Genomic DNA, 23,987 nt, shown 5'->3' on the forward strand with positions numbered 1-23,987 from the left:
ATGAAGGTCTTCTTAGATTTTACCACCCTTAATCACACCTTTATACTTAACTGGATTAAGCAATTCCTTAAAAAAACCAATATCTATCTGGAATATTATACCTCACTTTATCTTTTCACAAGTTGGTGGTCTTCAATTCCTTTTGCTTTGTGACTACAGTATTACCAAACTTCCTTTAAAACTATCTAATGTTTTTACAAACAGATGCTTCTTTCTTGGACTTTTATATAAACACAATTTCTCTCCAAACAGGTGTTTTATATGCAATAATAAGCACATTCTGTATAAATCCAAATCTTTATTTCTTATGAATTGGTTTTGTAATGATATAGTTTTTGTTAGCCAACTGTATAACCATGAAGGACTTATGTTGTCCTATTCTAAATTTCTTTCTAAATATAATATTCCAGTTACTCCTAAAGATTTTGCTGTGGTTATGGATGCTGTTCCCTCTGGTCTAAAAATGCTTCTTAAAAATACCTGTCCTCTGCTAGCTCCATACTCGTTGGATCCTGCTACTGAAGATGGCCGTATCTGTTTCTCTCTTTCCTATATTAAATATAATAATCATTGTGTACGGGCTTTTTTTCAAAGGGATATTGTCTCCAGACCTGATATTATATCATTTTGGAAACAGATAATCTGTTATGGAATAAAATCTGGAAACTTCCTCATAAAAAATTTTATCACAAACAAAATCAAAGAAATTTTGCTTAAACTCATTTATAAATATTACCCATGTAATTATCTTGTGAACAGATTCAATTGTGATATTGATACATTTTGTGATCTACATGATGAAACATTTTATCATTTATTTTGGAGTCATTCAAATGTTTTTGATCAGATTTCTGTTCTTTTATTAAGGCTCATATCATGCCCAGCTTTCAACTGTGCTTTAAAAATGTGTTATTTGTTTTTTTCTCTTATGTCAAATCTTATCATAAGGAATATTACTTAATTAATCTGCTTCTTCTGTTATAGCTAAATTTAGTATTCATAAATGTAAATTTGGAGGAAACAAGCCTTTAATTTTAATTTTAAGAGCAGAAATTCAACAATACCTAAACACAATATTGGGTTTGAAAAATAAGAAAGCTACAAAGTGTGTTTCAATCTGTAAACATTTTCGCATTTTTGTTTAATTTTTTAATTTGTCACTGTTTTTGTATGTCTTGTTATGTTTGTTTATTTGATTTACTCATTGTACCCGCCTGACTAGTTATAATTCTTCAAAATTATTTAAAAAATAAATAAAAAATAATTAAATTAAATTAAATTAAAGTTTAGTGGCCTGGCATGAGCTCTTCCCTGTCTGAACCAACACACTCAACACAACTGCCAACAGACAACACAGACTACAATAAACTACTGCCTCCTACTGAAATGTCTGCTTTCAATGGACCAAATGAGGTGAAAGAGAGCAAACAAATCACTTTGCCCATGTTTCAGCAAAGATCTGTCCAGTTTTATTATAATTAACTCCAGGTGTTGTACTGTACTGTGTTGTTCAGTGTGCACAACCAAGGCTAAATTCTACTGCATTACTGAAGCAAATAAAGTGTTTCTGATTTTTGGAATCAACACCACAAAAGTGTTCAAAAAAGCTAAACGACATGAGAGGTGAAGATGAGTTCAGCCTGACAACCTCAGACAAATCGGCCAAACCCATAATGCAATGCTCTAGAGTTTTTTTTTTAATGTTTTTTTTTAACATCGAGTCTTTGCTACGACATTCATCAAACTGAAACGAGCCAGCAGGAGCTGTGGCAGCCCTGGGCGTGTTTCAGCAGAGAGAAGAGAGATCTTATTTTCACTATCCCCTTCCTCCAATATGTGGGCGTAGGGGCAGATGAAACAGGTGGATGGTGAAATGGAACTCATAAAGCCAATTTGGCGAACACCATTGATCGCAGTCCCCACCTTTCTGTTTGGATGACAGGTCTGAAATGGAGGTGCGCGCCGGGAACGAGTAAAAATGACTCCTGATCTTACGAGGTGCTGTAAATTTTGACTATGCAGGTGGACTTGCTGAAATGTGTTTTATCATGATTAAAAGCCAATGCGGTCGAGCTCAAGTTGCATGGACACTAAAACACACACACACACAACTACCAGAAGTAGGTTCTTATCAATATATGCACTCTGTTCAATAATGAAGCATCTAAACTTAGACATCGCTAAAACAACACTTGCCAAGCAGCCATGTATGGGCAGTTCCTTAAAAAGAAAATCATATGAAAGGTCGTCTCAAACGTACACAAATGTACAAACATGCAGAGGGAAAAACATCCTCTCTTGGCGTGACTTCACTCACAGCAAGACTCAATTAAATGTGTCTGATTAAAGAATTAATGGAGCAGTTAAGTTGTAAAACTTTCAGAGTTCCACAGTACTCCTGTTTCCTGTTTGAAACGGACACACATACACAAAACTTAAGTGTGGAAAACACAAAGCGAGCGGCAGGCAGCAGCAATCAGAGGGCTGGATCATGCCCCTAAGCCCTTAAAATAAATGGATTATTGAGTTAGCCTGCTCTGCTGGAAAGAACAGTCTTCTCAGGCAAAAAAAATTCTTTATAAAGTAATGACCAAATTATCAACAACAACTGGTACACAGTGCCATTTCTCTGCATTCGTGCACAAGTACTTTTTACTTGATAAAGCTAACATAAAAGAGCAAATAATTAGATGTGTATTTTTGGGAACATTACAGCATGTGATTGCTGCTTTTTAAATTGTTGGAGCACTGGGCCAGCTGATTCTAACCACAAGTTACAAAAGCAGCAGGTTCTCTTTTCTGGTAAACACTATTTTTGTGGTCTGCTTCTCTGGTCTTTAACTACACAGGAATCTGTGCTGCTCGATTTCCACAGTCAAACACCATGCAAACAGACATTGTCAACTGGGCAAGAGGAAAAAGAAGAAAATTAGACCTAGTTGCCAGCCCACTATCACAATGTACTCTTTGACCTCGGAATGCTCGTCTCTGACATGTTCATTTAGTGAAAAATCTTTGTTTGGTTGTAAGTTCATCTTTAGGTATTTATAGGCCTGCATATCACCCCAATAACTCCACAAGAATTCAAATGACTAGAATTTATCATGTTCTACAAATAAACCCTACTCTCCATGTATACTGACTTTGTTGCTTAATTTTAGCATTCTTTGAGTGTATCGACATTATATCGACAATTAAAACCCCCACTATGCAACAGTAACTATTGAACATATTTAAATAAATTCCCCAGAATTCTGTAGATTCCCCCCTCCCCCCTCCAGTGCAGTAAAATAAGATGTAACACCCACAATGTACTGAAATGTACCAACCAGTAGCAGTGATGCATCAGTAGCATAAAATAATCTAAAGAAAAAACATCACGATGAGGGTTGTTGCTAGCCTGCATTGTTTGTTTACAGTCATTTATAAATCAGATCTGCACCAAAAACACCAACAACCATCCCATAACTTGGCAGACAAGGAACAGTGTTGTAATACGTTGTCATAGCAACAAATACCAGGGAACAGGGTAGCATGCAGTGATATGCAATGATGATCCTCTGATAAGGATATGTGTGTATGTGTTTCACAGGAGTGGAAAATAATTTTAGACACCCGTATTTCTGCCTGATTTAGCCAAAGTGACTTCCGCATTAGTGGCAGTGACACTTGGATGATGTCTGGCCTCCAAAAAGGCACACAGTGGGTTGATTGGCTTAGGCGATCCTGAACAACACTGCGACATAGTGACAGCACTAATTCCAAACCCAGGATAAGCATCTTGTCTGTCCCTATAATAAGCCTCTCAGCAGAACGCTTTTAGTACTTAACATTACGAGGCACAGGAGGTTTAACAGAATGTTGAATCCATTTGGGACACATTTCCACAAGCTCAATTTTAAAATTCTGTCTTGCATGTGAAATGTCTTTTCTTCCTCTCTCTTCAGGTGATGAATTTTGTCACTGCTTCAGGCTGAGACTGACATTGTTACCTGTTCCCCACTGTGAAGTATGAGATTGGTAAAAAAATTAGCAACAATCAGACAGACATGTATTTAACTCTGCTTCTGAATTGAAATTGGCCTCAGTTTGTTTGCAGAACTTTTATATAATGTATATGTCTCTCTCTCTCCTATATGTGATGAAATTTGGTAATGTCTAATATTAATTAATATTAATGGAAAAGGAAAAAGAAAATCAAAATAAGGACTACTGTGTTCAAAATAAAGAGTAATTTAACACAAAAGGCACCTAGTACAACAATACAGTGCGTTACAGTGAATAGTCCGCATTAGGCTTTCTAAACACGTGTGTCCGTGACTCTGCATCCATTCTTGGATCGTGCTGCAGTGGGAGCAGACGCAAGGAGCGTGAGTGGCATAAAAATGACAGCGCACAAAAAATGAAGGATTGCAGGCGGGAATCCCTTGCTGGGTAAGATGTTGAAGACCAAGGTATGAAGGCAAGAGGATGAGAAGAAAAAAGGTTATCAGACACAAAGTCCAGCCTGAGACAGAGCCAAGATGTAAGTCAAAATCAGCCCAGTGCCCACCACACCGTAATCCTGCTGACAAGAGAAGCTAGAAGCTGTTGAGAAATAAATCCATATACAAAACAAAATCTAATATTTTTCTATACAAATCCATAAATATTTATCTACATATATTTACAGCATAATAAAAAAGTGAATGGGGTTTATTTAGCATTTATTGAATACTTCCCTGCTGAATAAGAGTATTAAAAGGGTCATGAATTGCATTTTTTAAATACATTTTTCTGCATTTTACATAAAAAAAAACATCCTAATTTAGAAGTATTAGGCTATTTCCTATGTTGTTTTTGAGCTTCTCTTTGAAACACTCTGTTTTGATGGGCTTGCCGCATTCAAAACTTGGAAGTAAACGCTCATTGCTATGATTGAGTAACAGTTTTGCATATTAAAATCATTTTCAAGGTTCCCGCAATTACACAATTATTTGAAAAATAGCAACCGGTGAAATTCAGCCATACATATTTGAGCCAGAGTCTGATCCCGAATTAGAAAGGCAACGAACCTACACCTCAAATACACAGGATACTCCAGTCTGCAACATCATTGTAATTAATCATCTTTATGTTGTGTTTCATCACATTATATTAGCGTTGAAACAAAGACAGAAATGTGTTCATCTCGTTACATGGTTGAAAACATTTATGCGTATTAAATATGCTTTATAAGTCTTGGTTATGGCAAATAAAGTACTTGGAGTTACCACAGTTATAGTTGACAGGAGAACCTACAGTGTTTCTTGTAAACAAATTATGAATGAATGAATGAATGAATGAATGAATGAATGACCACTGTTTGTTGCACTGTTGTTCTTAAATTCATCGTTCACCATTTTCAGTAAAGTGAAAGTAAACTGAGTACATATCAAACAATCTGAAATAGGCAAAGCAATAGTGACACAGGGTAAAACCTTTGTTACTCACATTTGTGTGTTGCGACAATCAATATAGTCTGCACTGCATAATTTTTTTGTTTTTGTTTTTTAGTCTCTCTGAAAAGCCTGAACTGTGTCTTGCTTAAAAACAAATTTGCGGTAAAATGAAACGGACATCAGCCATGTCTTACTGACACGATTTGGAACTTCTTTAAAAATAAAGTTCATCCACACTTTTTTGATGTTAGGATCACAAGGAAGGCAAAGAGTCTTGTAATCCTCAGAGGCATCTCTATGGTTTTGTTGCTGGAGTAATCCTGTGTTTGTGTCTCTCTTGTATTTACTACTACATAACGTGTGAATCAGTGGGGCTAAAGAGGCATTGATGTAGAAGTAGTCGTTGTTTTTTATGTAGAGGCGGTCTTTCATCAAGCTATGATGTCATACTGAGACGAAATCTAAAACGAGTCTTTTTGGGACCTTGGCTTGGTTTTTAGACTAACAAGGAAGTTTTGAGTTCTATAACTTATAGGATTTTTAAGGATTCTTGCAACAACAACAAAAAAAATCTTACTGACAAAATCTCAAACAGACTTTTTTAAAGGAAATGAATACTTTTATTTAGCAAGGAAATATTAAATTAATTAAAAGTGATTTGGAAAAGGACTTTTAGTTGTTACAAATTAGATTTAAATAAAGACTGTTCTTTTGAAGTTTTGTATGCTTAAAAAATATATACAGTGCTATGCATAAGTTTAGACACCCATACTAAAGTTGACTAAAAAGAGAAATAAAAAATCATCTTTTGGAAATTAAACTTAATGCCTTAATTAAAAAAATTAGGAAAAATCCAACCTTTAAGGACACCAATTTTCTTTGTGAATGAATAATGTATCGTAAATAAATAAATGTTCTTCCTTAAAATACAGGGTGCATAAGTTTGGACACCCCTATGTTAAATTCCCATAGAGGCAGGCAGATTTTTATTTTTAAAGGCCAGTTACTTCATGGATCCAGGATACTATGCATCCTGATAAAGTTCCCTTGGCCTTTGGAATTAAAATAGCCCCACATCATCACACACCCTTCACCATACTTAGAGATTGGCATGGAGCACTTTCCATAAGATCATCTCTCAATGCAAATCAAACTAGCTATTAGGCTAATTGAAATAAAACCATGCCAATCTCTAGGTATGGTGAAGGCTATGTGATGATGTGGGGCTATTTTAATTCCAAAGGCCAAGGGAACTTTATCAGGATGCATAGTATCCTGGATCCATGAAGTAACTGGCCTTTAAAAATAAAAATCTGCCTGCCTCTATGGGAATTTAACATAGGGGTGTCCAGACTTATGCACCCTGTATTTTAAGGAAGAACATTTGTTTATTTACGATACATTATTCATTCACAAAGAAAATTGGTGTCCTTAAAGGTTGGATTTTTCCTAATTTTTTAAATTAAGGCATTAAGTTTAATTTCCAAAAGATGATTTTTTATTCCTCTTTTTAGTCAACTTTAGCATGGGTGTCTAAACTTATGCATAGCACTGTATATCACGGTTTCCACAAAAATATTACACAAGTATATTATGGCTTTTTTGATCATTTGGTCTGCTGGAATTGAAAGTCTATTACATAACTGTAAGCCTGAAAGGAGTTTTAGTTTCCAAGATACAGATGTACCTTCTTAATTTAAAAAGTGTTTTCATTGAGGATCCCCTTGAACAGGATGTATTAGATTGATACTAGGTTCAATATGTGTCCAGGAAACACTCATCACTGTTGAAGTGCAGAGCTGGTAAAGTGAATGTCATTGTGTTTGACTACAGTGCTCGCCCTTAATGTTTGAGCTCTGATCGTTGCAGGTCTGGGATCAGGGCGCGGAGTGAGTAAATATTTACCACAGCGCAGTGGGACTCTTTCCGGAAAGTCCCCGGCACTTGCAGGGAATTAAGCAGTTTCTGAACAGAGGGAACACCCTGCTGTCAGACACAGGAGAGACCTCAGGCAGACGCACACAGATGGACGTTCACATGTGCTGTGGGGCTTTGCAACAAGGAATATAACATATAACATAGGCTTCCTTCGTAAACACTGAAAACAAGGGAGGAGCTCACAATGGAAATGTTAGGGGCCACTTTAATACGAATGAGTGCACTGTGCAGTAACACAGAAGAGAAAAAAAAAATCATGATTTTCCTATTGAAATCCTAAAGGTCACAAAACTAGAAGCGGGAGATGCAAGGAGGCTGATAAATGAATAAAAAGGGTGGGAGAGGTACAGATGGTGGAAAGAAAACAAAGAATACATTCTCCAAACCTTTCCTGCTCTCTTCTTTTGAAATAACATGGGCATGAAATACGCAGAGACAAACTGGTACTATAAGAAGATATATATATATATATATATATATATATATATATATATATATATATATATATATATATATATATATATATATATAAATAAAGGCCTGAACTATGTAGGAAAATATAATGTAAAAGATTTTGCAATCATGTCCTGCCAACCTGTCTGTACAAGTTTAAGATTTTCCATTGCGCACAAACAGAAACATACACCTTGAGTGTCCCAGAGTGTCTCAGAGTGACTTCAACATGTCCTGACTCTCCGGAAGCAACAACATAAAAGGGACCACAGCACTATAAATAAATGTTGCAATGTTGCAAATATGCCCATCACTTCAAAACCCAGAATGGTGGTGACGAATGGATGTAGCATGTTCAAACTCTCCTTCGTTAGGACAGTAGAAAATCTCAGTAATAACATGAACAGCTTTTAGGCCAGAGTGATGGCACTGAAATACAGCTACAAAACCTTAAAACACAAAAGAACAAGTACTTATGCATGCCGTTCTTAGTTGTGCTGCGAGTCAGGTTACATTGTGTGTCTCTCTCTCACACGCACACACACACACACACACACACACACACACACACACACACACACACACACACACACACACACACACACACACACACACACACACACACACACACACACACACACTTGAATAAGGGTGGCAGTCATGCAAACACAAACGTGGACACTTGAGTTTCTCTCTTTAGAGCATGAAGGTATGACAGTGGGATTAAATACCATGGAAAACAAGTTCACAGTTCAGTGGTAGTGCTTATGGGTGTGATTGGTTTAACCAGATCAAGACTTGGATCAAGAAGCTTTAAGCTAAAGTGTGTGCTTTCCACACCATTAGCAGCACCAAACACAACTGCAAACTGATACAATATCTGTAATATACTACTGTTTTCACACTGGTTTCCCAAACACTGCCACAGGACAAACATGTAGTCCCGCCCTAAACAGAGCAACATTATAATCCAGATTGCGTTTAAAGCTACCAACATTCTCTCAAAAATCTGAGATAAATTCCAAAGTAAATTCATAATTCAGTGATGTTACAAAACTAGAACACACCTATTATAATCAATTAGGTTGTCTATAGTGCTTGCACTTCAGATGCAACCCGGTTTAAATAAACAGATTTAATCTGAAGTTTTGATACGCAGGTTCTTTATCATAATGGGTAAACAAATGCATACAAACTGCTTGTTTCCCAGTGGTGTAAAGTATTGGAGTAAAATTATTTACTTTATAGTTTTACTGAGTATCAAATATATTAGCAACTTTTACTCTCTACTTGAGTACATTTTTGAATAAGTAAATGTACTTTTTACTCCAATACATTTGTGATGAGAAATGCAATTACTCGTTACATTTTGCACGGCACCAAACTTTTTCTGCAGCAGTTTCTCTCTGCTATAAAGAAGTGATATCGCCATTTAAAGGCAGTGAAGGAACAATATCTGTGTGTTTTGCCTTTACTCACCCAAACTTGTCAACAAGGCTACTTCACGTGAATGCGAGTGCATTAGCAGGTAGTTGTGAATCGTAGGTGTTTGATTTAGGAGATGAGGTCATGATGAGGCCGAAACCAGTAGGCTACATCCAGAGCAAGTTGACTTTGATTATTTCATTTTACTTAGCATTATTTTATTTATCCGCTATATTGATGAGACCTTTTTGAAGGATATTGCTTTACTTTTGTGCACTTGAACTTAACTGAGACTTGAGAGTTTGTAGACGTTTAAGAGGCTGTTGTGTCTACCTATATTTATTGCAATATTCAGTTTGAGTAAAATACTTAAGTACTGTTAAAATCAGATACTCTAAGACTTTTACTCAAGTCATATTGGAATTGGTGACTTGTAACTTGTAATGGAGTCATTTTTGCTGTAAGGTATCTGTGCTTTTACTCAAGTATGGTTTCCAGGTTATGGTTTTTACACCTCTGTTGTTTCCTTGTTTTAAAATGTTTTACGTTGGTGCTCCTACGAGGCTGATGAACACGTCATGAGATGAGAGATATTGTTGCAAGGTGATGTAAACGTTTTTGATGAAAGATTACAAGGGCACATAAATTTTAAGTATATAAGTAAAAAATAAGTATTGCCAATTTTGACTTAAAATTAATAAACAGTTCTCAGTGTAGCCTATATGAAGAATAAGCTATGCTGTTGCCCTACACAAAATAAAAGAATATAAAAAATAAATGTCTAAAACTTTTTGATTGAATTGGCTCTGGATTCTCTCTTTCTCACCTCTCATGTTGTGACTGGTGTGTTTCTATGGTCTTCCATATGGCAGCCAGAGAGAGCTGCTGCTGTTGCATCATTCAACTCTGTATGAGAGGCCCTGGCAAGGTATCAAAGACTTGCTCTTATGGTAAACACTACTATAGTACAGGCCTTGAAACCCACCTGCCAGAGCTCCAAAAACCACATTAAATGGCACACACACAGGTCTGGAATCAGTGAGAAAGAATTCCAAGATGTGGTAAAAAGGAATTCATAAGACACACTCTGGCCTCCAGGGTCCCCCCCCTTTTTTAAGGGGTATTCCTCAGGTGAATCTATCATGAATTTGAAAATAAAATGTAATTTTTAGGGCGACCTCCAATGCCTCGCTTCATGACAGTTTGAAATACGTTCTGGCTCTGGTTATAGCAAGCAATAAATCACCTCTTGTGAATGAACAAATAAAAAAAAAAGAGGTTCAAAATCTGTGCTGTTTAAGTTATATATTAAAAGAAAAAAAGCTCACATAGGACCATATGTCAGCATAAGACTGCGAGTGAAAAACGAAGCTGTCATCAACACAGACATAAAAACAAGATCTGCCCGCAGACATCAGTTCTGATGCTGAATGAGACACCATCTCTGCGTCTGACTCGAACAGCCACATCACTCACCCTGCAGACAGACATCTGGTTGGTCGTCAGGGTCCCAGTCTTGTCTGAGCAGATAACGGAGGTGCATCCCAGTGTCTCCACCGAGGGCAGTGAACGGACAATGGCGTTTTTCTTGGCCATACGACGGGTTCCTAGTGCCAGGCAGGTGGTGATGACAGCTGGAAGACCCTCCGGGATAGCAGCCACTGCCAAGGCAACAGCTATCTTGAAGTAGTAGATGGCACCTCGGATCCATGAGCCGCCGTGGACCGGGTCGGCGAAATGGCCGATGTTAATGACCCAGACGGCGATGCAGACGAGGGAGATGACCTTCGAGAGCTGTTGACCGAACTCATCTAGTTTCTGCTGCAGCGGAGTTTTCTCCTGCTCAGTTGACGCCATCTGGTTACGGATCTTACCGATTTCAGTGGAAACACCGGTGGAGATGACAACACCGATGGCCCGACCCGCAGCGATGTTTGTGCCCTTTCGGAAAACATGAGAACAGGCATATTTAAGCACATACACATATACACCTAAATGAAACAAAGCCACCAAAGACCTTTCAAATCTAAATTTACACTTTTGCAGACTTGGAAACAACAGCATCAGATGTTCCTCAGTCTCATATAATTTTATAAAACGTAGCTTGGAAAAATCATTGACTTGTGTAGAGTTAGCTATAATCTCATTAGGGACATTTTCCCCTGATAGGAAACTACATCTTTCATTACCACGATGTGTTGGAAAATGCATTAAGCTGGACTATAAAAGCACATGGGCCATATACAGTTTATTTTAAATGACTAAAGAAGAAAACAGGGAGACTGCATTAACTCTGACGTTATACTATCACTCACTAGGCCAATAACGTCATCTGAGGTGTTCCCTATCCCCAGATGATATTAATGCAATCTAAGTGGATTGAGAGCGGTCAAACGCATGCCTACTTAGAGCATCTGAATGACCGCAATTGAACGCAGACAGGAAGAGTATGTTTAGACTGAGTGCACGAACAGAATACTTAAGTCTTATTATATCCTACAGTCTAATGACATCCTCCAAACTAGAGGTACAAAAAAACAGGTCAGAATAAAAAAAGACACAAAGAAAGAAATTCTATGCGGTGGGTAGGCAACTTATTGCTTATATGCAAATATACTGCTTATTATATGCACATGAGAAGTTCCTCTCCCAAAACAGGAAGTGAAGTGCTTACAGAAAACAGCATGTTCTTTTTGTCTTGATTGACAGCTCGAGGATCTGGCACAGGATCAGTGTGTTTGATAATAGACACAGATTCACCTAAAGAACACAGAAAGTTTTAAATAAAGCAATACTGGGAATTGGGCAGTGACAAACGCTGTTTATCTCAGATGTCGACAGTACCTGTGAGAATGGACTGGTCCACTCTTAGGGTGGTGGATTTGATTGATGTGATCCTAATATCTGCTGGCACTTTATCCCCAACTAGAAAACAAAATGGGTTGAGAGTTACTTCATCAAAAGGAAGGCAAAGACATTCCTACATTACTGATGAATGCAAGACAGATTGAAAAAAGTGTGTAGGACATATGCCTGAGGGGTCATAACTGCAATCATAAACAGGATATAAGACAGGCCACTGCACAGCCATCATTCAAGGTTGCTTTTGACCTCTTTTTTTCCAGAGGGTTGGAGCAGAAAAAAAATAAATAAATTGGAAATAGGGTGAAGAGATATTTTACTGTACATGATAGTATTATGCAAGATCATGTGACTCTGACTAACAATACAATTTGCCGTTCAATTTGTCGCTATCTCAACCTCTTTTAGAGTTTCCACACTGTCCGGGCCACTCATCCACTATCTGTCTAGCAGTGTGTAAAAGACTAATGGGAAGTGTGGCTGCTCTCTTTCGAAGAGAGAACTACTAGGAAGCTGAACTACTAGGACATAAAGCCTGAAGCAAAGCGAAAAAGTGACAAACAAAAAGAAAGAAAGAGAGAGAGCAAGAGAGAGAAACGCCACCTCGAAGACTAACTGCAGACACACTGGAACACCGTTCGATACCCAGTTGATGAGAGCACATAGAGTGATCAATATTCGGTTCGTGCTTCTAATAAAAAATAAAAAGGCGCTTCTAATATAAAAAAAAAAAAAAAAAAAAAAAACAGAGGTGGGAAAAACCTAGCCAGTTGGATGAAACAGACAGACAATCAGTCAATATGTGTCGTTTTCAACTGGGTTTTGTGAGTCCTTGCAGCCAAAAAACATATTTTGTAGTAGCTTGTGTTAATGAACCTTTGTTCTTTCCTACCTTACTCCAGTCTTCAGTGCCACATGATCCTTCATAAATCATTCTAATATGCTGATTTGCTGCTCAAAAAACATTTCATATTATCAATGTTGTAAAAAAGTTGTTCTGTTTAATATTTTCGTTCAAACTGAGATACATTTTCTTTAGAAGGAATAGAAAAAAAAGTGTATCCCAAAATGTGTCCCAGAACTGTCTCTTTTGAATAGAAAGTTCATAAGAGCATGTCCTTTGTAACATTATAAAAGTCTTTGTCTCTGTCACTTTTGATCAATTTAATGTAATACAATAAAAGTATTCATATCTTTTTTTTTTCTTTTTTCTCCAAACTCCAAACTTTTGAACAGTAGTATACTGTATATACTTTCAAATACATAATTAGAAATAATATTTAAATAAATATGATTTTCTCAATAACTTTTTTCCATCAATAACATTTTACAGAAACTAAAGAAAATAGTGTGCAGTTTCCATGTCTACCTATAACCCTACAGCTGGGTGTCAGTGAACTTGCACATTCTCATCCCCATGTCATATAGCTCCTGGATCAGGACAGGCTGCAGGGGCACTTAACAAGCATTTTAAAGCAATTAGAGACCCTTAGTGCCATAATTATACTCCATTTAAACCCTTAGGCTGAGCTGGAGGTGCCTGGTCATGCAACAGAGCAGCCACACTTCCCTTTAGTCTTTTACACACTGCTAGACAGATGTCCAGACAGTGTAGAAACTCTAAAAGAGGTTGGGATATCGACAAATTGAACAACAAATTGTTTTGTTAGTCAGAGTCACGTGATCTTGCATAATACTATCATGTACAGTAAAATATCTCTTCACCCTATTTCCATTTTTTTCTTTTTTTTCCCGCTCCAACCCTCTGGACACAATTTCTCAGCCGAACAGTCTCTCTTCCTCCCACGTCACAGGAATGGCTCACATCAGCCTGGGGGTCTCTGAGGAGGGATTCAACACCCCCATCAGGGGCTGTTCTGTGTGGGAGAGGGGATAGAGAGGGCACAGTGGGCGGGACACTGTTTATGCTCCCAGAACAACGGACCTTTCTTTTCTCATTCTTGGATTTTATCGCTCCCTCTCTCCCCCCTCAGCGGTGTCTCCCACCCACTCAGTCACACTGCAAATGGGTACTGAACCCATCTAAATGCTAATGCGAGCAGCTTTTCGCCATACCAAGCGAGAACAATGCAAAATGAGCTAAATATACACAGACATTATGACAGTAGATGGCAAGCATCTGATAGCAGGAAACAGGCCGCCACGGACATCGGGCATAAACCTGATTAGAACGGGTGACGCATGCTTACTTGTAAATGTGGGACAGTGTAATAACAGAGGATGGTGAGTTCAAGATGTTTGCGAATGCTGATCAAAAAGGTCCAAAAGCCTGTGGGTATGACTAAAAGATGATCGGGCTAAAGTGAATTCCTTTTAAAACACAGAGTGGATGCTTCACTGTTACTCATCCCAAAGAGAGTGAAAGAACAACTGAGTTCTTTCAAAATCTCCAGGCATTCTGTAAAGCCCCATTCTGGTTCATCGGATATTATAATGGAGTGAGAACATTATTTTTGAATCTCCGAAACAGCTGAGGGAAAGTTCCACTTTGGATATTGTGATTACTGCAACCATAATGCTGGCACAATGCTGAGCTGACTGGAAATAAAAGTGTAAATAATCTATGAATATCTATATTACTCATGCATGCAAAAAAAAAATGGCTAAACTGTTTTCCGACCTCCAATTCTATTGGTGGTGGTCCACAACAAAAGTTCCGATGGAATTGCCACTCACGAATGGCGGGTACAGGAAAGAACTTTGCCGCGAGGATAGGGGAACGGGTGTTGTGGGTCATATTTTTGGTTGCCATTTGTTTTGAATCTTTTTTTTTTTTTTGCCTGTAGTTGCCAATTTATAGTTCTCACAAGTGCCTTTTTCCAATGTGTAATTTTCATTCAACCTCTGGAGAAAGTTTTTAGGTAGGGGTTGTTGCGTGTTTGTTTACACATGTTTGACAGTGCTTAGCAACAAGATTATGTCATTGTTGCAGTCGGGTTAGACAGAAATTGAGAAATATATCAGCAGATGCAGCTGACAACACCTCTGTCCTGCCAGTGCTTTCCACTTACTGAACAGGACTTGTTAAATGCTACGACTATAACCAATGAACTCAGCACAAGCAGCTCAGCATGTGTGTGAATGTGTCTGCACCTTGTTAGTGGATTCTCATAGCTATAAACCTGTGGATGAATCTTGAACCTCAGAGCCATCTCCCTTTCCCCCATTGCCCATTATAACAAAGTGCAGAAGATACATAGAGTGCCAGCCGTTTCCACCCTCACAGACCTCGAGTGGAAACACCTCTTCTCTTCTCCCCTTGGACCAATTCACCTTGTTTCGTTTTTGTTCAGCTTGCAGGCTGGGAAGTGCTCAAGGCTTCAGGAAGAGGAAAATGCCAAAAATCTCACTCACAAGCCAAAAATATCAATCAATCCAGCCATGATGTTTAACTATATAGCAGCAAAAATGAAAAGAGTTTGTTCAAAATGTTCTAGAACAGGGACATTTTTGATGCCATGATCCCCATATAGAATGATCCCGTTGTGAAGGAAATATAAAGCCATTATATATAAATATATTGTTTTTCAACAACAGAATAATAATAATAATAATAATAATAATAATAGTTGTTTCTTACATGAAAATCAGATTTGCTGTACTTTCCAGGGTCAAACCAACTCCTAAATCCTGTTTATTAAATTCTGTATATTAAACATCAAATATGGTTGGATTGGGTGTGGTTTTGGGGTACAATCTTGGCTTTCAGGAAGGACAGAAACTTGATGCTGGAAACATCTGGACTGACAGTGATGCCTGTTACTTTACTGTACATGTCTGTCAGTTTGACCTTGACATGGGAGGGGACTCTGGGACTTGTTACCATGGTGACATGCCCAATAGGTGTCAGAGGGTGAAGCCTGACAGTGTGAGCGTATGTATGTGTGCAGAGAGGAGAATCCGGCCGCTGGAATGCGGGCTTGTCAAGACCACAGTGCAAATGAACAAAGAGACGCCTGTTACCACCGTGCTAAGACAGGTAATGTAACCCACATCTCATTCCTATCTCTTCAATTCCACTTCTCTCTCTCTCTGTGAATCTCCCCGCATTTATCGCTCCCTCCCGCTCATCTGTCTTTCATGGTTTTGCGCTCTCTGTCTCCCTCACACATTCTGTATCTCTCAGTACTCTCGTTCCCTCAACACCCACACCAGTCTCATCTTTGACTCTCTCACTTTCACCTCCATTCACAAGCAAACAAAGCAATGTGGCTACATCCATGTTACTGAATGAATGCGGCTGCTCTTAAACATGAATTGGAAAATCTTGTGGTATAACACAGGGATTATTAGTCTGATCTTTCTTTTGTTTTCACTGTAATAGTGGAAAGCAGTTGATCATCCCCCTCCTCCACACTTGGCTAATGCAGACTGGAGATCATTTTAAAGAAGCAAACACTGATTACTTTGAAGAAAAGACTAGCAAATGTATATGTGCGCGTGTGATGCACAGATATGGTCAAGCCATAACAGAATGACAACAGGTCTACTTTGATCTCTGCATCTACATATACACTGGAAGGATCCCCAATTTAGAGTGGGCACATATGTATGTGTGAGGGAGTCACTGCAGTCACATGAATGTGGAGAACGGTGGGACTGACAGTATGGAAACAGAAGGAAGGCTACATCTTCAACAAGAGGTAAGAGAGAAAAAAAAGCACTATAGTCACTTTTCAGCTTTGCACTATGAACAGAATACACACACACACACACAAACACACACACACACAGATTTTTTTCTGCATGTCTCTGCTTGGCACCCTCATACTCACAGGAAAGCCAATTACGTAATACAGTCTGGGATATTCCTGCTCTGCTTTCAAGTTTATGGCAAGGAGCCCAAACACACGCACACACACACAGAGAGAGAAACCCTGAAGGGCTCCCGTTCAGGGCAAAGAGTTGTGGTGAAACACACATAAACATACACTCTGGGCAGCCACACAAGCCAATGGGAAGACTGGGGAAAATGGCAGCCTGTGTTTGTGTGTTTTGGGTACAGTGAGAGGTGGTGATGACTGGAAGAAGAAGAAGAAGAAAAAAAACCTCCACTGCGTATTATGTCAGACCATGTGGGTAAATGGACAGAAGAAACCTCAAAATGTCCACAGGACTCAAGACGGGGGATGTGGTGAAGTATGTGTATTGTTCCACAAACATCATCTCTGCAGACTCGAGTCCTTCTCATTACACAAAGGAAGAGACTGAGAACAGATGGCGTATTATCAAATGGAGAGAGAGAGAGAGAGAGAGAGAGAGAGAGAGAGAGAGAGAGAGAGAGAGAGAGAGAGAGAGAGAGAGAGAGAGAGAGAGAGAGAGAGAGAGAGAGAGAGAGAGAAAGAGAAAGAGAGAGAGAGAAACCTACCAGAAACCTCCACTATATCTCCAGGCACAATGTCTCGAGCTTTGATCCTCTGGACGGCCGTGCGGTTCATGCGGTAAACTTTGCCCATCTCTGGCTCGTACTCCTTCAGAGCTTCGATGGCGCTCTCTGCATTTCGCTCCTGAGACCATACAACAAACCACAATAGCATCAGCAAGGATACACATGTAGCGCATTGGTAACAGCCCATATTTCATTGGTCTGATTAGGCTAAAACAACAGTAGCCTGCTCTTGTTTTCAATGCCAGGTTTAAAACATAAATAAAAAGTTATCCATCTCTTCTGCTGTACAGTGTTATAATGTTCTGATAGTAAGGCAAAAAAATGGAAATAAAAATATATATAATATTACAATTTGTAAAATTATTACTATAATAGAATTTGTAAACAAACAAAAAAAAAATAATAAAAAGAAAAAAGATATACGAATTAAAAAATAAACCATTGTCCATCATATCGGATGCAAGCTGCAGAATTCAGTATCAGACAAAATTTCGACAGATGGGTATATTTATAAGAATGTCAATTTATAATGCATTGCTAATCAACACAGCCTTTATCACAGAATACTATAAAATAATATATTTTCTGCCTCATTTTGTAATAAGCCACATGGGATCACATAAAGTTATTTCTAATATTCAACTGATGTTGTAAAGTGAGTTTGGGAAAAAAACATGGTTATAATCTATTAAATTGTTATGTTTTAATGCTGTAATAAGCTAACATGCTAGTTAGCCCTTATGCACCTGTCACCAGGATCAATTATGTTTTATAACTAATTTTGAAAAGTAAAGATCTTTGGAATGTTTCCTTTTTTTATCTTAAGGAGGGCATTTGATACAAAGCCAAAGGTGGTGAAGTGACAAGCTTGATCAAAGGAATAATGGATTTTTGAATAGAAAGTCGCAATTAAATATAACAAAGACAAAAGAATAATAATTAGAGCCATTTCTTAGCCGGAGAGGTGTGAATGTGTGCAGGGGAGACTGAATGGGATAGACTGTATCAATAGACTGAATGGATGCTTAAAAGATGTGAATAAACATCAGTTAGCATTTTAGAGTCTTCTCTAAATTAAATTACATGAAAAAATACTGAATAAAACTCTGAATTTTAGTTATCTTCGTATTAGAAATAAAACATGGTCAGGATGCATTGTTTTACTAGACTGCAACAAGGCCAGTTTCATATTTATTTCCCATAAAGACCTTTCCTACAAAGAAACTTCTAGTAACTTCACAATACATTTAAGTCCTTTCCAAGTTTTTATTTTTATGACAATAATTAATTCTGACTTGATGACTGTCTGCTTTCACACTTCATACTACATTAACTGTATATATTTCATTTTGGATATGCGATTTCTCATTTTTTTTTCAAAAAGGGGGCAGGCTAACAATAGCAGGAGACAGCAGTGGACTGCATTGACAGACAGTGATAGGGGATTTATCTCTGTCAATGCAGTCCACTGCTGTCTCCTGCTATTGTGGTATTGGTATACATGTGAATTACATGTCACAGATCCTTATGTACACACTAATAAACTAATATGAACACCTGATAATCATCTGTCATGTTTGGGAACAGAAGACCTTAGTAATAGTTGTAGCATATCTAATGCTAAACAGTGAGACATCAAGCACACTCGCTGTTCTGACATTACTCATTGAGTAGAATTTCTTTGAGGTCCTTCAGTTTGGGCTTGAGAAGAATTTCTTTGAGGTCCTTCAGTTTCTCAGCCCACACGCACCCACCTGCCAGACTCCAATGACTGCGTTGGCCACCAGAATGAGCAGGATGACAATAGGCTCCACGAAAGCTGTGGTCGACTCCTCCCCATCCTCAAACAGCGCCAACACCTAATGAACAAACACAACATAAATTACTCCTAACTCATTATTCAAAGCTCAGTTCGGTTCAGGTTACTGAAGTGAGAATAAAAGTGTTAATAATATTTTGGGCAGGAAAAAAAGTGTATACACAGTACACACAGACACACACACTACCGTTCAGTTTACTGTTCCGCTCACTTTCGTAAGAAAGAAATTAATACTTTTATTCAGCAAGGATGCACTGAAATGAGCAAAAGTGTCAGTAAAGACATTTATAATGTTACAAATGGTTTCCATTTCTGAAGACTGGAGTAATGGCTGCCTAAAATTCTGCGTTGCCATCACAGGAATAAATAACATTTTACAATATATTCAAATAGAAAACTTTAAATTGCAATAACACACAATAAAAGATCAAATAAATGCACCCTTGTTGAGCATAAAATACTTCTTTCATAAATATTAAAAAAGTCTTATGTTGGCACGGAAATTAAAGTTTTAAAACTAATAAAGTACTGAAAAAAGCCCTTGTAGAGCCCTGAGGACCCTACAGTACCGCTTTTAAATAAATAGCTAGTACAATAAACCTCAGGCCTCTGTCTGTTATGAAACAAGATACTGGATCATTCCACACCCATTACAAATATTCCAGTGATATCATGCCATCAGGTACATGCCCCGGGCAGATATGTGGGAGTTCGGGCCGGGGTGGGAGGCGTTTTCAGAAAAATCCTGAGTTACCTTAGAAGCTAAAAGCAGCAATATGCATGATAGGGAATGGAATGGAATGGAATGTGACGGCTTGATTTTTACAGATCGCAGAGACGGCCTTGAAGTTCATTACTTTCTGACAGTGTTGATCTGTTCAACTACTCATAAGAGATAGAAACTCCAGAAAAGCTTGGCGCGAGTTGACCTAAAATATTTGTTCAATGGCACTACAAGCCAACAATTTCTTTAAAAGGATAGTTAGAGGCAGCTAAAAATGGATTTTGATCCACTGATTTGTGGATGTCTTGAAAAAAGACAAAAATGAGGGGGAGGGATAGAGGAGAAATAACAAAACATGAAAGAGGGTAATTTGACCATAAATACACTAATAATTGCATGAACTTTATGTACTTTATATAGACAAGTTTGTGTGTTGTCCTCCACTCTTTCATATCATGCATTCATATGACACACTCTCTCCTTCAACCAAATTCTAAGCAACTTCAATACAGATCACTCAAAGAGCGGTCTGTCTTTAACCTTTCATTACAAACTGATAAGAACACTTTAGAACGGTGAGTAACCGTGAAATAAGATGGGCAGGCGGATGACGGGGGAGAGAATGAAGAGACCAGAAATAGTCAAAGAGGCGGAATGAGAAAGTGATGAAGAGGATCCCATAAAAAGGATCCCATAAAACAAAACGGGTGGAAAGATGACAATTACTGAATTATTGAGAAAAGCCACACAGATGAGCAGCTTAGAGTTTAGATCACAGAGCTCAGCTAAATCCTACTAAGTCATGGCTCTGGGCGGCTAGTCCAACTGAGGTCTATTCACTCATAAATATCAGTAGACTGCAGATCCTCTTTGCATTCCCTCAGTTTTTACACTTCAAACAGAATACAAATGGACTGACTAGATCATTTCAGCTGACAAACAATGGCATACAAACTGTTATTAGTTTGAACATTTTAGCAAAATGGGGATGTTTTAGGATGTTTTGAAAAATGTCTGTGTTTTTTTGTCCATTCAATGAAAGTCATTGCTTAGAACCCTACTGACTTTCACTGTATGAGCAAAAACAGCTGAAACATTCTTTAAAAGTATCTTCTTTTGTGTTCCACAGGAGAGCAAGTCATACATGTTCTTAACACATTTAGCTGGTCAAATGGTCAAAATGATCCAGTCATTGTCATTTTCAGATCAGTTTAACCATTGAGCACAAGGTGACTGACCAAGAATATCACTGACAAAGAGGAATTTGAGGTTTCAACTTCAATTTCACTGTTTTTGAACTTAGTAATGTAAAAAGTATAGTGAAAATTATACCACAAACAATACAATGAATGTTTTCATTCATTTCATGTTTAAAACAATAAAATGTTTTCATGCCATCATTACCTAAAAGCTTTTCATAGTGACCAAAATATGACCTCAGGACAGGTTTCTGACACAAATTGCATCATTCATAGCTTCTCACCCCACTCTCGGAAGTAAAAAAAATAAAAAAATAAACAACATTCTTAAATTAAAATGCCTCACAGTAGGCATACTCTTTACCATTTTAATACAGGAAGTCTATCCATTGCTCAGGTGACCATTTCTCTGATGAAGTGCAGTAAATTACATTATACTGATGTACACTCTGCCAGAGATCTGCTGAAGCCGCAACTGATTCTACGGAGATCTCTCTACACCAGGAATGTGCAGACAAGATAACGTAGAGATACACAAGAAGTAGAAAGAAATGGCTGAAATGAAAGAAGGAAAAATGAACAGTGACAGAAAAGGAATGAAAAGCTCATCAAGACAGAAGTAATACAGCTAGTTAATCTGAAATGAACTGAAATGAAAATAGGCAACCATTTCGGGCGTCTTGGGACCAGCAGTCGCATGGTTGCACATGTAGATCTGTTTGTTTCCATCCAATAGCTTTCATTCCCAGCACATGCTGTTCTAGGATGAGTCAGGCTACCATACCCTCATAATAACACTTGTTTCAAAAAACAAAATTTACATTTTTAAAAACACTACATTTTTGTCTACACGTCTCCCCCGTTGCTTAGATACCAAGAGCTTTGTTCACATAACATGCAAAAAAGTCAGGAAAGCTGAATGCTAAAGATTTTAATATATTCAAACAGGCACACAAATGAGTTCCAAGACTGGGCTGATCTCCCCGGAGTATTTCCATTGCACCATAGCATTTGACCAGCAGACAAACACATGCACACTGCTTTCTGGGAGGTCTAATGCAATATTTTTTATCAATTTCAAGTGCTCCGCAGGATTCCAGTGGTCGGAAGACTGGTGCTCGCCTCATAGAATTTAACTATGGTTAAGACGATAAAAGTATTGATGAAACACACAATGATATATGACATGAGCAGAGCTCCAAAAGCTGATGTACTTGAGGGAAGACTCTGAGTGCAGATGTATGGAAACAAAGAGCATGTACACAAAGACCACAGGAGCTAATGTGTTTTTGCAGAAAAGAAACATAAGAGTGTCTGACTATCCGTTCCACTGCGTGTGCACGGCTGCACGCTCATATTACTCTCACAGAAAGGCGGGAGGTTGGAGAGGTTCGACAGTGGCCCTTGTTGCTACTTGAAGTCAGACGGAAAGTTCATAAAAAGGTAAATTCATAAAAGCCAATAAGAGAGGAGCATGATAGACTGAGACTTTTACCCTGGGCTTTAGAAGATATATGCTTTTGCTGTTCAGGATTAGATTAAAGTGGATGGCAGTCTACTGTCCCTCTACACAGATAATGTTTGGCTCAGGGTAATTTGATTTAATATTACCTTTTTATACATTTTTTAAAAATCCAATAAGAAAAACAGATCAGTTTATCAAGTCAGACTCATGGAAAGTCTGAAGTCTTTAGGATAGGATAGCATTAGGATAGTTTATCTACTAACATACAATATAAATTAGAATGATTTCTGACGGATCATGTGACACTGAAGACTGGTGTAATAATTGCAGAAAATTACATTTTTAAAGGTCCAGGTCTTCGTGATCCCATGTTTCAAATTTTAGTTAGTGTGTAATGTTGTTGTTACATTACATTTGTTGTTAATATAAATAATATCTGTAAAATTATAAATCTCAAAGTTCAATGCCAAGTGAGATATTTTATTTAACAGAAGTCGCCTACAGTGAACGGCCGGTTTGGACTACATCCCTCTACTTCCTTCTTTAATGACGTCACTAGCACAGTTTTTTGACTAACCTCCGCCCACAGGAATACACAAAAAAAGGGGGCGTGGTCTTGTTGCGCTCCCACGGAGAAGAGGAAGAGTTGCGTTTGTAGAGTGTGTTTGTCGCCATGTCGTCGAGACGCTGTTATTTTCATCCCGGAGTCAAATCACCTTTGTTTGGCCTTCCCAGGGACGCTGTACTTAGAGATCAATGGTTACAATTTATGCGCATGCATCTCCACGTTATGGTAAGAGGCGTGACCTTTCCGGGCAACGTGCGCTAAGCTGCTGTCGAATCACAACACAGGAACCGCTGGCACAATCAGAACTCGTTACGTATTTCTGAAGGAGGGACTTCATAGAACAAGGAAGTCATCAGCCCGTTCTTAGGACAGTGAAAACAGCGGTATACAGATAAGTAAATTGTGTGAAAAATACAGTGTTTTTTTACACGCGAAACATGAACACATGTTATATTGCACATTGTAAACACAATCAAAGCTTCAAAAACGCACGAAAAACGGGACCTTTAAATAAATTAAAATAGAAAGCAGTTATTTTGAATTGTAATATTTCACAATATGACTGTTTTTACTGTATTTTTGATCAAACAAATGCAGCATTGGTGAGCATAAGATACTTTTTTCAAAGACAAAAATCGTACTGAGCACAAACTTTCAAACGGTAGTGTATATTATTACAAATAAGTTATTCTAAATATTTTTTA

At 38.0% G+C, this 23,987-nt stretch overlaps 1 protein-coding gene across 2 annotated transcripts in view; it reads right to left on the bottom strand.

Moving 5' to 3' along the window:
- Window positions 1-23,987, bottom strand: part of atp2a3 (ATPase sarcoplasmic/endoplasmic reticulum Ca2+ transporting 3) — a 62,479-nt gene that overhangs the window by 19,024 nt on the left and 19,468 nt on the right. For both annotated transcript variants that reach the window (XM_079871378.1, XM_079871377.1), the window contains exons 4-8: window positions 19,263-19,367; window positions 17,488-17,626; window positions 12,081-12,161; window positions 11,911-11,996; window positions 10,713-11,177 (exon numbers count right to left, since the gene is read on the bottom strand). In XM_079871378.1, the coding sequence (XP_079727504.1) occupies window positions 10,713-11,177; window positions 11,911-11,996; window positions 12,081-12,161; window positions 17,488-17,626; window positions 19,263-19,367 (876 nt within the window). The remainder of the gene's footprint in view (window positions 1-10,712; window positions 11,178-11,910; window positions 11,997-12,080; window positions 12,162-17,487; window positions 17,627-19,262; window positions 19,368-23,987) is intronic.

The sequence above is a fragment of the Squalius cephalus genome (assembly GCF_949319135.1).
Source record: "Squalius cephalus genome assembly, chromosome: 5".
Classification (NCBI taxonomy): domain Eukaryota; kingdom Metazoa; phylum Chordata; class Actinopteri; order Cypriniformes; family Leuciscidae; genus Squalius; species Squalius cephalus.